At 42.1% G+C, this 14,020-nt stretch overlaps 1 protein-coding gene across 4 annotated transcripts in view; it reads left to right on the top strand.

Moving 5' to 3' along the window:
• bsnb (bassoon (presynaptic cytomatrix protein) b) overlaps positions 1-14,020 on the top strand; it is a 55,236-nt gene that overhangs the window by 25,151 nt on the left and 16,065 nt on the right. For 3 of the 4 annotated variants that reach the window (XM_052077340.1, XM_052077339.1, XM_052077338.1), the window contains exon 4: positions 12,868-13,659. In XM_052077340.1, the coding sequence (XP_051933300.1) occupies positions 12,868-13,659 (792 nt within the window). The remainder of the gene's footprint in view (positions 1-12,867; positions 13,660-14,020) is intronic. The other variant, XM_052077341.1, reaches the window with a different exon arrangement.

Genomic DNA, 14,020 nt, shown 5'->3' with positions numbered 1-14,020 from the left:
CCCTCATAAATTATGGCCCAAAAAGTCATGGGCGACTCATGTATGAGATGTCCTTGTGTTGGGAGCCTCTGCTCCACGATCAGGCCTCTCAAGGAGATTAAGAGTAACCTTGTCTCGTCCGCCCCCCCTCCCACTTCGAGTTTACAGTGCACCGCATGCATCTTCATCTCTTACAGGAACAAAGGGGCGCATATGCAGCAAAGTGCATGCTAAACTTTAGCTTGGTCTTGAATTTAAATATATGAAAATGTACTTGCGACATAATTTGTCGTGTGCAAGTTGACCTGGGTGTTTCGCTACCACATTATTTGTCCATATTTGTGCACAGATACGATGCGGTCATCGCTTTTAAGATATACACTCGGAGGCATAAGCACTTAAAACATCATTAGTAAAAATATGGATTTTTTTTCACGGAGCAGTCGAAAATGTGTGGAGAAACATAGCCCATCAATTATTCAATGAGGGAGAATATTATAAATAGTTCATGCAGTGTAGAGCAGCGAGAGAGCTGTGTTTGATTTCTCGTGCCACATAAGGTCAATATGTTCGTGTGTGCGCACTTGCGTGAGGAGACAACTGAATGCCTGATAGTTTCTTCTTCTGACATGGATAAACATGAGAATTAAGAAATTTGATTGCATACCAGCACATCCATGACCCTCATGAGGATGTGCACGATAGAAAACAAAAAGTCAACATGCCGTTTGAGAACTTATATTTGCGACATCCTATTAGGTGTTGGGATAAGAAAACCTTGATTTGTCTCACAATGGAGTAATTATGAAAGGGAGAATTAGCCTCAAATACATATTTGTTCCCCTGACAGCGCATTGGAGATTTATCTGTCCTTCCATCCATCCATCCATTTTCTACACTGCTTATATCTGCTCAAGGTCGCTGGGAGCTGGAGCCTCTTCCAGTTGACTTTGGGCGAATGGCCAACTACAGTCTGGACCGGTCGCCAGTCAGCGACAGACATTAACTTGACACAACTTGTCTCCTTAGCATCTTGAAGCACTCGCTTTAAAGCTAATACAAATGAGAGTGACATTATCCTTTTCAGCACGGTCAACTAATGTGTGTGACGTGCCCACGTTCAGTTGTGGTCCTTCCTTGTTGTCGTCTTCTCAGTCCACTTCACCGAAGGGCTCTTCTACAATCTCATTCTTTAATATGCTGTGACAAAGCAATTATAGTCCGTACAAGGACACTTTTTATCATTTGCAACACCATCTGCAAGAACTACTCTTCAGCTCATATTGTGTGTGCCTGGAACTCAGGATGCAGTAAAACGCTCAATGTTAAGCACATGATGAAATGTATAGAAGAAATGAATATACAACTATGATGTGGAAGAAAATGCACCCTCAAACACAATATTTGTCATTTACATTTCGACGACAATCGGCACTGTTTTCTCAGCTGATGATGTGTTTTATGCACCCATATTGTCACATAGCAACCCTAATCCTTTCATCCATTTAGCAATTTCTCCAGTCACGATTACAAATATCCACAGACGTCAGTGGCCTTGGATATGCACGGCACATATTTGTACATATATTACCACTGCGGGAACGCAGCAGCCACCCTCGCACCGGAGCAGGTATTGATGAACATGTCATTCTACTTCTCAAACATTGCTGGTAGTGTTTTCTGAAGGTTGGCAGCGGCCTGCATCTCCCCCAGGAGTTCCTTCCAAAGCCAGATGGCTGTCGGCATCTCGCATCCAAGCCTGCCGCGCGCAGCCTGGCTGCTCCCCAAGTGACGATGGTGCACTATCAGCGATTCAAACAGTCATCCGTCCCCGGTCAGCTGCTTTTAATACTTCTAATATCCCTTTGTGCCGCTTGTTATGCAAGCCGCTGTGTGCACAGATCACGTCTGCTACTGTCATTAAAAAAAAAAAAAGCCGCATACATTTGAAGAATACCAACGGTCTGTATTGAATGAATTCTAGCGGTGCTGTACATTAATTTTAATTCTTATTTCTTTGTTTTGAGTTGCTTATGCTTAGTCAATAATTGTAGACATTTTCCTACGTTACCATACAGCGATGTACATGATGAGGAAAAACTTTCCCTTTCGCTGTATTCTTGACTGCGTTGCTCTCATTGTTCCCCTCCCTTGCTTCTCTCTCAATTGTCAACATATACACATGCACTCACATCCTCTTCCTCTCATCACTCTTCTCCCTCCAAATGCATCCCTTACTTGACGACTACTTTCAGATGACATTGATTGAGTTGGCAATTACTTGCGGTTGTCTTGCTCTCTGTTGACATTGCAACATAGATGCTTAGCCCTCTCTTGTTCCAGTGTGTGCGGCATTTGTCTTATTTCTTTATTTATTTTTAGCAGCAACAGCAGCGAGAGCATTTTAAAACCTCTGCACATAATACGATAAAATTCCAGGAGGTGATTTGGATATACAGTAATAGAAAAAAAATAGAGGCAGTGAGTATAATGTATGTGTGTGTGTGAGTTGCTGAGTGGGGCGGGCATTTTGGATGAAAGAGCTCATCTTTCTAATCTGCGTTGAGGGAGCGCAGCGATCCCCACAAGTACAGTGCTTAACCCCCCCTACACAACATTGTAATGCTCCACCTACACAAATAGGTGCCATTTTAGAATAGTGTGCCTTGTTGTATGATTACACTAATACAAAGTCTTGTAAATATGTTCTAGTAGAGTAGATTGGACTGGAAAAACAAAAGTTAAGTACAACTCTTGCATTTTAGACTAACAGGACAATGCTAAAATGGCTCCACACGCTATGTTTAATCCACAGAGGACTCAATGACAGAATTTGTCGTGTGCCTCAGCTGTGGACAGGGAGTGGCATGACGTGGTGTCGAGCAGTGAATGTTTCCTGAATATGTGGCAACCAGCACAGACAGAATGCTGGTTTTGTGTTTGGGATGACGATTGCTCTCCGTTCTTGGATCGTGGTGATTGGCACTAAACTCAATTTACATTGATTTCATCGAAATCACTGTTGCTGTATATGACACTAATGCGCTTCAAAGCGTAATAAGAAGAATGACTAAAACAATAATAGTATACGATACAGTAATACTAATATATAACATTTAAAATGATAGGCGAGACTCTGTAATAATAATAATTCAAACTATTTCAGTGGCTTTGTTTTGCTTTCTTGTGAACTTGAGAGTGAATGGAAATTGATAAGTGAGAGGAGAATGCATAAGGGGCACGTTTTAACACAGCAAATGCATTTTTACGTGCTTTATCCTGCTAAGCCTCCGTGCAGTATTCAGTTCATTTTTCACAAGATGGCTCTGAAGTCAGCCTCCACCTGTTCCCAGTTTTGCAGCTCTTTTGATGAATGGCTATCTGAGAAGAATATAGAACTTAAATTACCAATCTCCCCCCCACCCTTTGCAGTGGTGTTTTATGCCTCTGCCACACTGCTCTTACCTCATGAGTGAATGTCTCTCTGCCAGGCCTACAAGGAACCTCAGCATTGGCTTAATCACCTTTTCAGAACTCATCATCTTCAAGGCCTGGTGGCTATGCTAACGAGTTTTAGCGATGCTGGGGGGGTGGGGGGGGGGGCTGGTAGCGCCACGTCTATTCTCGCTGTCAGAGCCACGGAGGTGGGCAGGAGCACTCTTCCCACCCCTGCTGCTGGGTCCTTCTGTCTCAACACATCATTTCACCCGCCTGATGGGTGTACCCGCTTGCTCCTCTCTGCAACACCCCAGGCAAGCAACTACTCCCCTAATGCGGGCATTAGGGAGGAAGTGGGGGTTCGTTTTCAGTGTTCTATGTGCTCTTAGCTCGGAGGCTGCAAACACTAAAAGGCATGGGACACAAATTTGAGATTATAGAACAGGGGCGCGTGGTTGTATGTCAGTGGACAGCCAGACAGCAGGAGATCTCTGATGAAAGGGTCACGAGATTGACAGACAAAATGAAAGAGATAAAGCTCGCTGATCGCTCACATATTACATTTAACCCCTTGCTAATCTCTCTGTGCTGCAGCTGTTGGGCAGCTGACCAGATCAGTTAGCGAGGGGGGGCCGACCATCGCTCTGAGCTGTGGACTGACAACAATAACATGGCAGGCCAAAGTTAGATGAGCACATTTTGCCCAATGAGCGATGGCCAACCCACTGCCTCCATGTAGCGGAAACGCTTCAGCTTAGCTGTCTGCAAAGTTTACTGCTGCAAGCAAGTGCAATGTACTTAAATGGAGTCACTCTCTGTTGCGTGTTTGAATGCTGGATACTGAGTCTGTTTCAAAGCCCTTATGGATGTTGTTTGCTTGCTCGAGATGACCATTGAGTATTTGTAGACAGGATATTAGGCAATTGTTTTTCTTGAGGGAATACCACCTGTCAAGTATTGTTTGTTGTCCTCTGAGGCTCATAAATACTATTTTGGCCCCAAACTGCCTGTAATTATGAAGCCAGTAATTTCCTTCGCTGTGAAATGTGCCTTCTATGTGTATAAGAAAAAAATCACGTTATAAGCGGTATAACGTTTGGAACGATTTGTTTTAAAGCAAGTACGAGCAATTGTGGACTTGCAATAGTAGATAGGAAGGCGTAAATCTTTCACAGTGAATTGATCAAATAATCACCACCGTGTTAGGCAACAGTGGAGGTCAAATGCATGCAGGGATCAGTTGCAATAACAATATAGCTTGAACATGTCAAATTAGAACCCAAATTGTTGTTACAACGGCGAATAAGTCACAGTGCTGATAATTTGCTAGCTGCAAATATGAATGACAGTACACAGCATGTGTTTGCTGGATGTTAGTTTTAGAAGCTTGTCTAATAGAAAACGTGGGTACAAGAGACTGTCTGATTAATGTGTCCTGGGGCCACAGACATGCGCCAAGCCTGTTTGGACGCATCTGCCCACCGCAGGATAAGATTGTTTTGCAGCTTTAATAACATTTTCGAAATGAGATAAGCGGATAGAGGTTTGGCCTATGTGAATACAGAAAAAGCACATTTGAGTCGTTCATCTTATTGCGTCGCCATGGGAGAGTCAGAACAACCCGTGCTCTGATGCTACTGACGAATCACGCAATTATTGACAGGTGCATATGCCTCGTTTATTCAGCCACATTCTCTTACCGCATTCTCTCATTGCATTGCCATTTTGCCTGAATGCTAATTAAAGCTGCAAAGGTGGAGATCAGAGAATGACTAATGGAATGTGACTGGGTGATCAATAAGGTAGTTGCATTCAGAATACTGTGAAATTTTAGTGCCACTTTTTAAAGAAAGACTGTTGAGGCGCAAACAATTAATCACACGCTCATATACACGTCATATCCCTCTCTCTTTATCTATACAGTGTACTGCACATATATAGTGCCAAACGTGTCAATCAACTCTTAAAGCAACTTAATTTTTTACAAATCTTACTTTTAAAATCAAGTAATCAGTAAAGTACCAAAGTTGCTTTTTCAAGGTAACTGTGGCAACACTGTTTAGAATGATTGAAACATCGTCATTAATTTGGAATTCACATATTTACACAAAGAAAATTGCCCGTACTCTGAAAGTTTGCCAAATACCTGAAGAGCGACTACGTGAAAATTCAATGAAGGCATATTTTTTTGGATTGCATACAGGGCTCAGCAAGGCTTCTTATAAAGTTACGATTGCATGGTATTTCATATTCACCTCAAATGGGCCTGGCCACCCTGCGTAGAAGTGACTTTGACTGGGCTTGAGTGCTGCTTGCTCTGTGGATGAGCCTTCATTTCCGCTCTAATCCACAGGCTGGAGCACGTGTCCCCATTGAAGGAGTCGCGGGGGATTGACCTATATACCTGCTGACTCTGGCCGACCTGTCACAGCTGCGGCGTGGCATGCCACAGCCTGGCACACTCCTGTGACATTCTCGCTCACGCTTCACGCTGCGCACATGCTCGTCGTAAACCACGTTCATTCAGACTGCATTTCATGGAGCTACAAAGATTTAGGGCTCAGATTTTCTGCCTAGTTGGCAATTTTATCTGTCGCACTCTTCCTGCCGTAAATCCTGTTATGTGCCTTGCTCGTGGTATCAAATCTTTAGGTTCCGAGTGCTGACTGAGCCAAGCACGTTTCCACACTCACCCTCTCAACACCTTGAGATTGTTGTACTGACCTCCTGCTCTCCTGACCTTCACTTTTGTAATTAATTATGGTCTCCTCTGTGGCATGGCTCATTATTCTAATTCTAATTCTAATTCTAATTCACTATTCTAATTCACAAAATGCGAAAAATTATTTTGAGTTGCAGCTGAGTGAATGTTGTTACCGTCCTTGTTTGAGTTCCATTATCATAGGTTTAAAGTGACTGTAAGTGAAAATAAATGGCTTTCCATACGTCAACTGTAGGCGCTAACCACCAGCTAGCTTGGAGCTAACAGGCATGGGTCTAGCATTAATAAGTAATTTGCCCCGGACAACCACTGATGTGAAAAAAGATGATCACATTTTTACTTATATTTACATATATTTCATGCAATTTGGACGCCGACCAAAATATGGCTTTCAATTCGTACAAAAATGGAATCTGAGCATACTGAATGAGACGTCAGTATACCTCACTGTGGCTCATTCTGTGGACATTTTCCTGATGTGTACCTATAGTTGATGCATTCATCAAAATATCATAAACAGCTTTCAATGTTCTCCATTGCTCATGAGAGTGTACCTTATGATGTGGCACTCATGAGTGTGAATGGGAGTGTTGTTTGTCTATATTTGCCTTATGATTGCATTGTGACCAGTCCAGGGTGTACACTCTGTGTACCCAAGGATAGGCTCCGGCTCACCCAACATCCTAATGAGGACAAGCAGTATTGAAAATGGAAGGACAGTATTGTGTACTTATCGTAAGCACAGAGAGGTAAGATTTAATGCACACAATCAAATTGATCTTTTAATATTCCCCATAACGTTGTTTGTATGGCCTTTGCTAACATATTTGTCACTTCAACAGTATGATGACGCTTTTTGTTTTCATCTATAACTTGGTGATAACCTGTGCTTATTTTAAATGTCATGTTTTACTCTCCAACGATGCGACACTTGTAGATTCCTTCAAAACACACAGCAAATGTGTTTCTGCCAGCACAGAGACGTTTTCTTGTCCGGACTACTTAGTGCAGGTGTCACCAACATTTTTGAGGGTGAGAGCAACTTCATGTGTACCGATTGTGTGAAGGGCTACCAAATTGATACACGTCTGAAATAACATATTTGTCCAAAATACCTTCAATAATATGAGGATGGGTTATTTTTAATACTTGATGATTTAAATTGTCAGACTTTGATCGTGTTTCGAAATGTCTCACAGTACTGCCAATGTTTGCATTTTTAAATCATAATTTCTACTAGCAAATCACAATGTCCAGGCACTGGCGGGCTACTCAAGTGGTCTTCACGGGCTACCTGGTGCCCGCGGGCACCATGTTGGTGACCACTGACTTAGTGGAAGTAGCTAAAATGTTCATTCATGCTTAGTATGTTCAATGACAGATGACATTTCTTGCTCACAATTTGCAGTCTGGTTACAGGCAGAAAGCCCACATGGGACTGATTCTTGCTGTGACTTGACTGACAGTAGGAGGGTAACACCAAGGCTGTGTAGCCTGCACTCAGTTTGTCATACAACATTAGAAAATATCAACTACTGTGTGAGTTCATGTGAGCTACAGCTCTGAAGTACTATATGACTGTAAGTAATGTGTATGGAAAGGGGGAAGACGAATGAATGAAGCACTCTCCCAAGTGGAATATTTAGCAGGTTGCTCAAATCTGGCTGAGGCACCCACGAGTTTGTTATATTGCACTGTGCTCTCATGCTAGTGTGTGGGCGTGTGTGTGCTTCCACAGGGCTCCACATTCCCTGTAGGAATTCTCCACTCTCTGGCACCCTCCATGGGCAGGACGTGTAAATGCTTTCTGCACTCCCTCAGCAGGAGATGGTTTTGTGGTTCAGTTATTAGTGTTCTTTTCTCGTCTGCAGTCCGACGAAATATTGAACAACACGACCTATGGTGATCTATTTATCTATCTATACTCCCTGTTATAATATAACTGTTTCGTCCTTCTCCCCTGAAGGAATTCTGTCCACCTTTCTGCAAATGTCAAAATAATCATGAAACATTAGCCGACATAAAAACATTTTTCAAGCTAAAATCCAACGAATAGGGACAGTTTACAGTTGCATATAACCTATTTTGTGCAAGTTTGTTGGCTCTCTTTGAACTTTAATTTGCAAACTTCATATGGCCTTTCCTTCCCTCTCTGCTACTTGGTTGTTTGTGCTTTACATTTAAATCATTTGGTGCGTATTGGATTATGAGACAATAAAACGGCACGCATTAGACAATAAGCTTGTGAGCAACATCATTCTTATGTGTTTAATGGTTTATTTTCAAAGCTATGTTTTGGCTTTGCTCATCCTTCTGAGGGTGTACTCTCAATCCTTCATGGCTGTCAAAGTATGCCGCATGACATAATGTTGATGAATATGTAAGTGAACCGACATGTGCAGACACCTCACAATGCATTTTTGCACCTAATTACGTGGGAGCCCTCTGGTAGTGCATACGCAAAGATAGACACAGATGCACATCAGCATATGTGACTTCTCAGGGCCACAGTAGAATCCATTGGGAGCTGGGATCGATCTCTCTGACCTTTTCCTTGTGGTTCCCTGCAGTGTTCAATCTCTCATTATATTCACAATAAAAGGGCAGCTTTTCCGGCAGCAAGTTGCCTGGATGGATCATCAGAATCAGAATCATCTTTATTGGCCACGTATGTAGAACACACAAGGAAACAAACAATTTGTCACCGGTTGTATGGGCGCCACTAGTATTGCAATAACAAGTAACTCCGATAAACGAAAACATTACACATAAACATCGAAAGACTTTCCATAATGTAAGAGTACCATAGTGCAGTCGTACCACCTGATGAGCTTTGCAACAATGTGCAGTGCCATTGAGCAGAGAAAAAGCGATCAGTGGTGCAATAGAATCCTATGACGGTTGCGCAGTTGCTGCAGATAATGGTTGCACCATTTTTAAGTGACCAGTAGCAGTAATTGTAGTACAACTTCAGGTGTGCAATCATACATAAAGTCCTTGAGCACTTTAAAGTGTCTGGTGCTGTGGAATATTGATAAACAACAATTGTTTAAGTACGTAGAGAGCTGGAGGTACAATGATCACCGCGGTAATACTGTACCACGGGGGGTTGCAATAATACAAAGAGCTACAATAGATTTGAGTTACTGTTCAGGGAGTTAATGGCGAGGGGGAATAAGCTGTTTGAATGTCTTCTGGTTTTCGGTGTGCATGGTTTGATAGTGCTTACCTGAAGGGAGTAGTTGGAAAAAGTGGTGGGCAGGGTTTGAGGGGGTCCAGTCGGGTTTTCCGTGCTCTTGTCTTGGTTCTTGCGGTGTGCAAGTGCTCGAGAGTGGGTAGGGCGCCACCAATGATTTTTTTTCTGCAGTCCTAACTGTCCGTTGCAGTCGGATTTTGTCTTTTTTATTTATTATGTATTTATTTATTTATTTTTGGCCGGCCCCAAACCAGACTGTGTTGGAGGAATACGGCACTGAATTGATGACTGCTGCATAGAACTGTCTCGGCAGCCTCAGGAAGTACATCCTCTGCTGGGCCTTTTTCAGGGTGGAGTTAGTGTTGGCCTCCTCATGTCCTGAGAGATTGAGATTCCCATGAACTTGAAGGTCTTGACGGTTGACACAGGGCAGTTGCATTATGTGAGTTGGCTGCGCCAGAGCGCCACTTTCTCCACCTCTTGTCGGTAGGCAGACTCGTCGCTGTCTTCTCAGTTTCTACTTTTGTCTCTCATGCCAGAAACCACGTTGTGCTTTGTCAAGTGAATTTCGTAAAGCCTCCAACTGAATTTACATTTGCTATTGCATCAGAATACCCCCACAGAATAAATGATGGTCTTTTTCATAATTCAAGTCATAAATTAGGCTTGTTCTGCATCTGCCTCCAGCATTTAAGCTTATTTTCTGGTTATATGGTGTGTTATCATCAGCAGAGACCTATGACTGTGAAAAAAATGCAAGAGAAGATTCACAATACTCCAGACAACACACTGATGTGCAGTGCAGTACATTGCATTGCATTCCAAGATTTACTTCGAGCAGTGTTTGCAAACCTTTATTGAGCCAAGCAACAGATAACATTATCACAAAATATTGTAAATTGATCTGATGCCGAACTCGTCTCAATTTACTCAGTGTGAAATCTGGGTCTGTTTAGTTGAACACAAATCTATTATTCCATTGTATGCTTGGCAGCAGGGAGATACACAGGTTAACTGTACCTTCTGATATCTAATGGGGGAAAATGTTTCTGCATGTCATTCTACATCTGTCATAGATAGCAAAGATAAATTATTTGTTTGTAAATAGTCATTTCCAGACCAATTAAGCGCAATTGCATAATTTCCAATTATCTTTTACAGCTCACTGTCTTGTCACAGTGGTGGAAAATTGCCACCTTAAAACATTCCTTGCAAAGTTAATAACCATTTGTTTTATGGTGACAGTTTAAGCCTGGAAACGTTTGCTTGTTTACTATCTTAAAATCAGAACAAACTGTCGATCAACCATTCTCACAGATTAACATGTTTGCCCTTGGAAGTTCCACTGCACTGTATTTTGACAAATTTCATGTATGCTATTATATTATTCTAGCGCTATCGAGCTAACTGAAGTGCTAAAACGATGTTCTGCGTGACCAATGGATACTAATGTTTTATTGGCTAGGAATAGGCACCACAGGCTCCAAACTTAATGGACAGATTAGTGTATAGTCTTGTCAGCCGCATCCAAGTTCCATGTGAGAGCCAAGGGGCAGTACACTATCCAGTGAGTAGACGAGTTAACCTCCTGTCATTTAACGAGTTTACAAATTCACTAACGAGATGATCTCACTAACAGGCTGCTGCTCCTGACACACGAACACCTCTGCTCACACACAAATGCAAAACGTCAAGTAGATTACTGTTAATAGCGCAAAGTGATACCGTGAACCATTTCTTCAGTTTTGTAGCTTCAGCTGGAGTTTATTTCCACCTCACGTGCTGTAATGGTGCTATACTTTATTTGAGAAGGGCATTATCATGTGTTCTTTAGTTTGTTCTTTGGGAATTACAGTCGAAGGCTATATCCCAAGTAACTCATGCTATATAATAGCAAGTTGATTTTTCTGCACACAGTGTGGGAAGAGGTGGGAAGCGCAACCCATATTCTGCACCTCCATACCAGCGAAAGCACTCCACATGAATAATTTGCCATTCTCAGATCCAGTTTGGTCCTCAAATATCTCCACACCACTATGCTGATTCAGGAGCAAATGGAAAGTTTGGCATCTCAGGAAGATATGAGCTTTTGTGTCAAAATATTTCCAATAAATTACCTCCACTTGAACGGCTCTGTAGAACCTAAAAAATATTTGATGTAGAAAGGGAAGATTTCAGGGAAGATTACATCATTGGTTATATACACGGAATATTTTGTTTTGGGTGTGAGTGTTTCATCAATTGTATGACATCATGTATCTTCCAAGCACTTATCACATGTAGGCCACAAAGCATGCAGTGGCTTATCAGCATTTCGACACAGGATTTTTTTTTTTATGTGTGAGAGTATCAGCACAGATGGTTAGTTCTGAGAGTGCACCTGTTTATATATAGCTTCTCAGTAGAGCACTTGAGAGAGAAGAAAACAAAGCAAGTCTGTTTGTTTGGCTTATCATTTGCTTCATCATCACACTATGGTCTTAGCTGAGACAACAGATTCCTATGGAATTCGGCAGGTGCAACAGAGTTTGACACAGACACTCCACTCTGTATTTATGTTGCAGCTTTTATACATAGGACCTTTGATCTTCATGACCTTTGTGTACTTCCAGACCAATGAAAGTCTTACAACAACACGTTCCTATTAACCGAATGACTGTCAGCCTTGACTCATTCTTTGTTTTGCTTGTAAAAAAGACTTTCTTCAAGGTCCAGAGCTCATTGAATGCTTGATAATGTTGGGTTTTTTTGCCATGTGAGGAAAACGCCACAGTATTGTATTTGAGAAAGCAGTTGCCCTAATTAAATTTACTGCAACAATCTGACCTAAAACATTTGTTAAATATTGACAGTAGTCCGTATTTAACAGTCATCAACCCCCTGTGTAATTCGATGTTTTGCAGCGCTTTGTATTGTGGTGTTATGCAAGTCTTGACAGACTGCCTCTTCAGACCTCAGGCAAAGATGATCCTTTTAGAAACGGAGAGCAGGGTTACAAACATGGCTCTGACGCCTCTCATTTCATATTTCATAACCTGTAATATAACCATCCCATTTCATTGAACTGCCTCAACGATCTGCTGCACTGACCTGATACAGTATCTAGTCTGCGTATGTTGAATTTGCTCTCTGTGAAGGTTTTTCTGCTAGACTTTCAGTTGTGTTAGTATTTATATTTACATATAGACAATGTTCAGCGCAAACAGTGGAGGCCTAATTGTAGTCTTGCTGACAGCAGATGCTGTACGCTTCATATAAATTCTCATGGCCAGTCTATCGTGACAGATGTTTCAGTTTATATTCACACAGCACTTTTCATCTTCACACAGCACTTTTCATCTGTGTACTCAGGTTGAAAGTGCTTAATGTTGTCAAATTAGTGAAACATCTCAAACAGATCAAAGGCCACGTTTGGACAGCTTCAAAACAGAAAAAACTCATCAGCGTATCTAGTATTAAGTGGCATGATTTTTAATTTTAATGTATTTTCCTTACGGTATCCCTAATTCATGTCATCTTTTTCTTATTTTAGAAAAAAGAATGGCTCTGTTTGAACTGCCAGACACAGAGGGCTTTGTCAGGAAGTTTGGGAGATATTCCGGGCCCTACCACACATTCTGTGGGGTCCACCATGCCACCTGCAGAAAATCAGCAACCACCTCAGCAGAAAGAGGCTGATCAGCAGTCAGGGCCAAGACCCCCAGGTCCTAAGCAGCAACAGAAACCACCGGGTCCCCAAGTAAGTGGCCCTGCTTCTCCTATGAAACAGGCTGAGCATTCCTCTCAAACCAAGGGGATACGTCAAGCTTCCCCTCCAATCAAGGGTTCTACCCACTCTGTTCCTTCAGCCACGGGTTCCTCTCAATCACTTTCCCAATCCAAGCGTTCAACACAACCCCTAGTCCAGAGTAAAGGACAATCTCCAAATAAAGGCCCTGCTCAAAGTAAGGGTCCTGCTCAGTCTAGTAACCAAACAAAAGGTCAGAGCCAGGCTAAAGGGCAGACTCTGACAAAGGGATCTGTTCAGCCCACTGCTCAGGTTAAGGGTTCTTTGTATAGTGCCAAGGTTGCATCCACCCCTAAAGCAGCGCCCAATTATTCCAAGACCTCTCCCACCTCATCAAAAACGGCACCCACCCAGTCTAAACCCACAGGTACATCTCAGGTACGCAAACAAATACAGAGCCAGGAGAAGACAAAAGTCCCACCTAAATCTCTAAAGGAGGATGCCAAGGCCTCACCAAAGAAAGCCTTGTCAGTGACTGTCACTTCACCAAAAGACTCGAAGATAGCAGAAGATGTGCAGAAGCCAAGACACCGAGAAGTGAGCTGCTTGCTTCGCCTTCTCTTCACTCTAAAAATTCATCGTTTTGAGCATTTATAATTTTGTTTCATTTGATTGCTTGTGTCCATCTTTTTCATCATCTTCACCACAACTTTTGTTTACATATTTAGCCTTATGTTAGACAATCTATCTATCGATCTATGGATCTATCGATCCATCCATCCAATTATAGCTAGCTAGCTAGCTATCAACCAGTCCTCTCATTCCTGTTGTTATGGATAAGCTATCTTGTCACAACTCCATTTAAGTTATTCCTATCATATTATTGTTGCTCTGCTATGCTGTAATAATTTTCACCCGTTTTGTTGAATGTATTTTGTATTAGTATATGGTTTATCAA

The sequence above is a fragment of the Hippocampus zosterae genome, chromosome 9, assembly GCF_025434085.1.
Source record: "Hippocampus zosterae strain Florida chromosome 9, ASM2543408v3, whole genome shotgun sequence".
Taxonomy (NCBI): Eukaryota; Metazoa; Chordata; class Actinopteri; order Syngnathiformes; family Syngnathidae; genus Hippocampus; species Hippocampus zosterae.
Note: the sequence above shows the minus strand (reverse complement) of the source record. Positions and strands in the feature narration are given on the sequence as shown.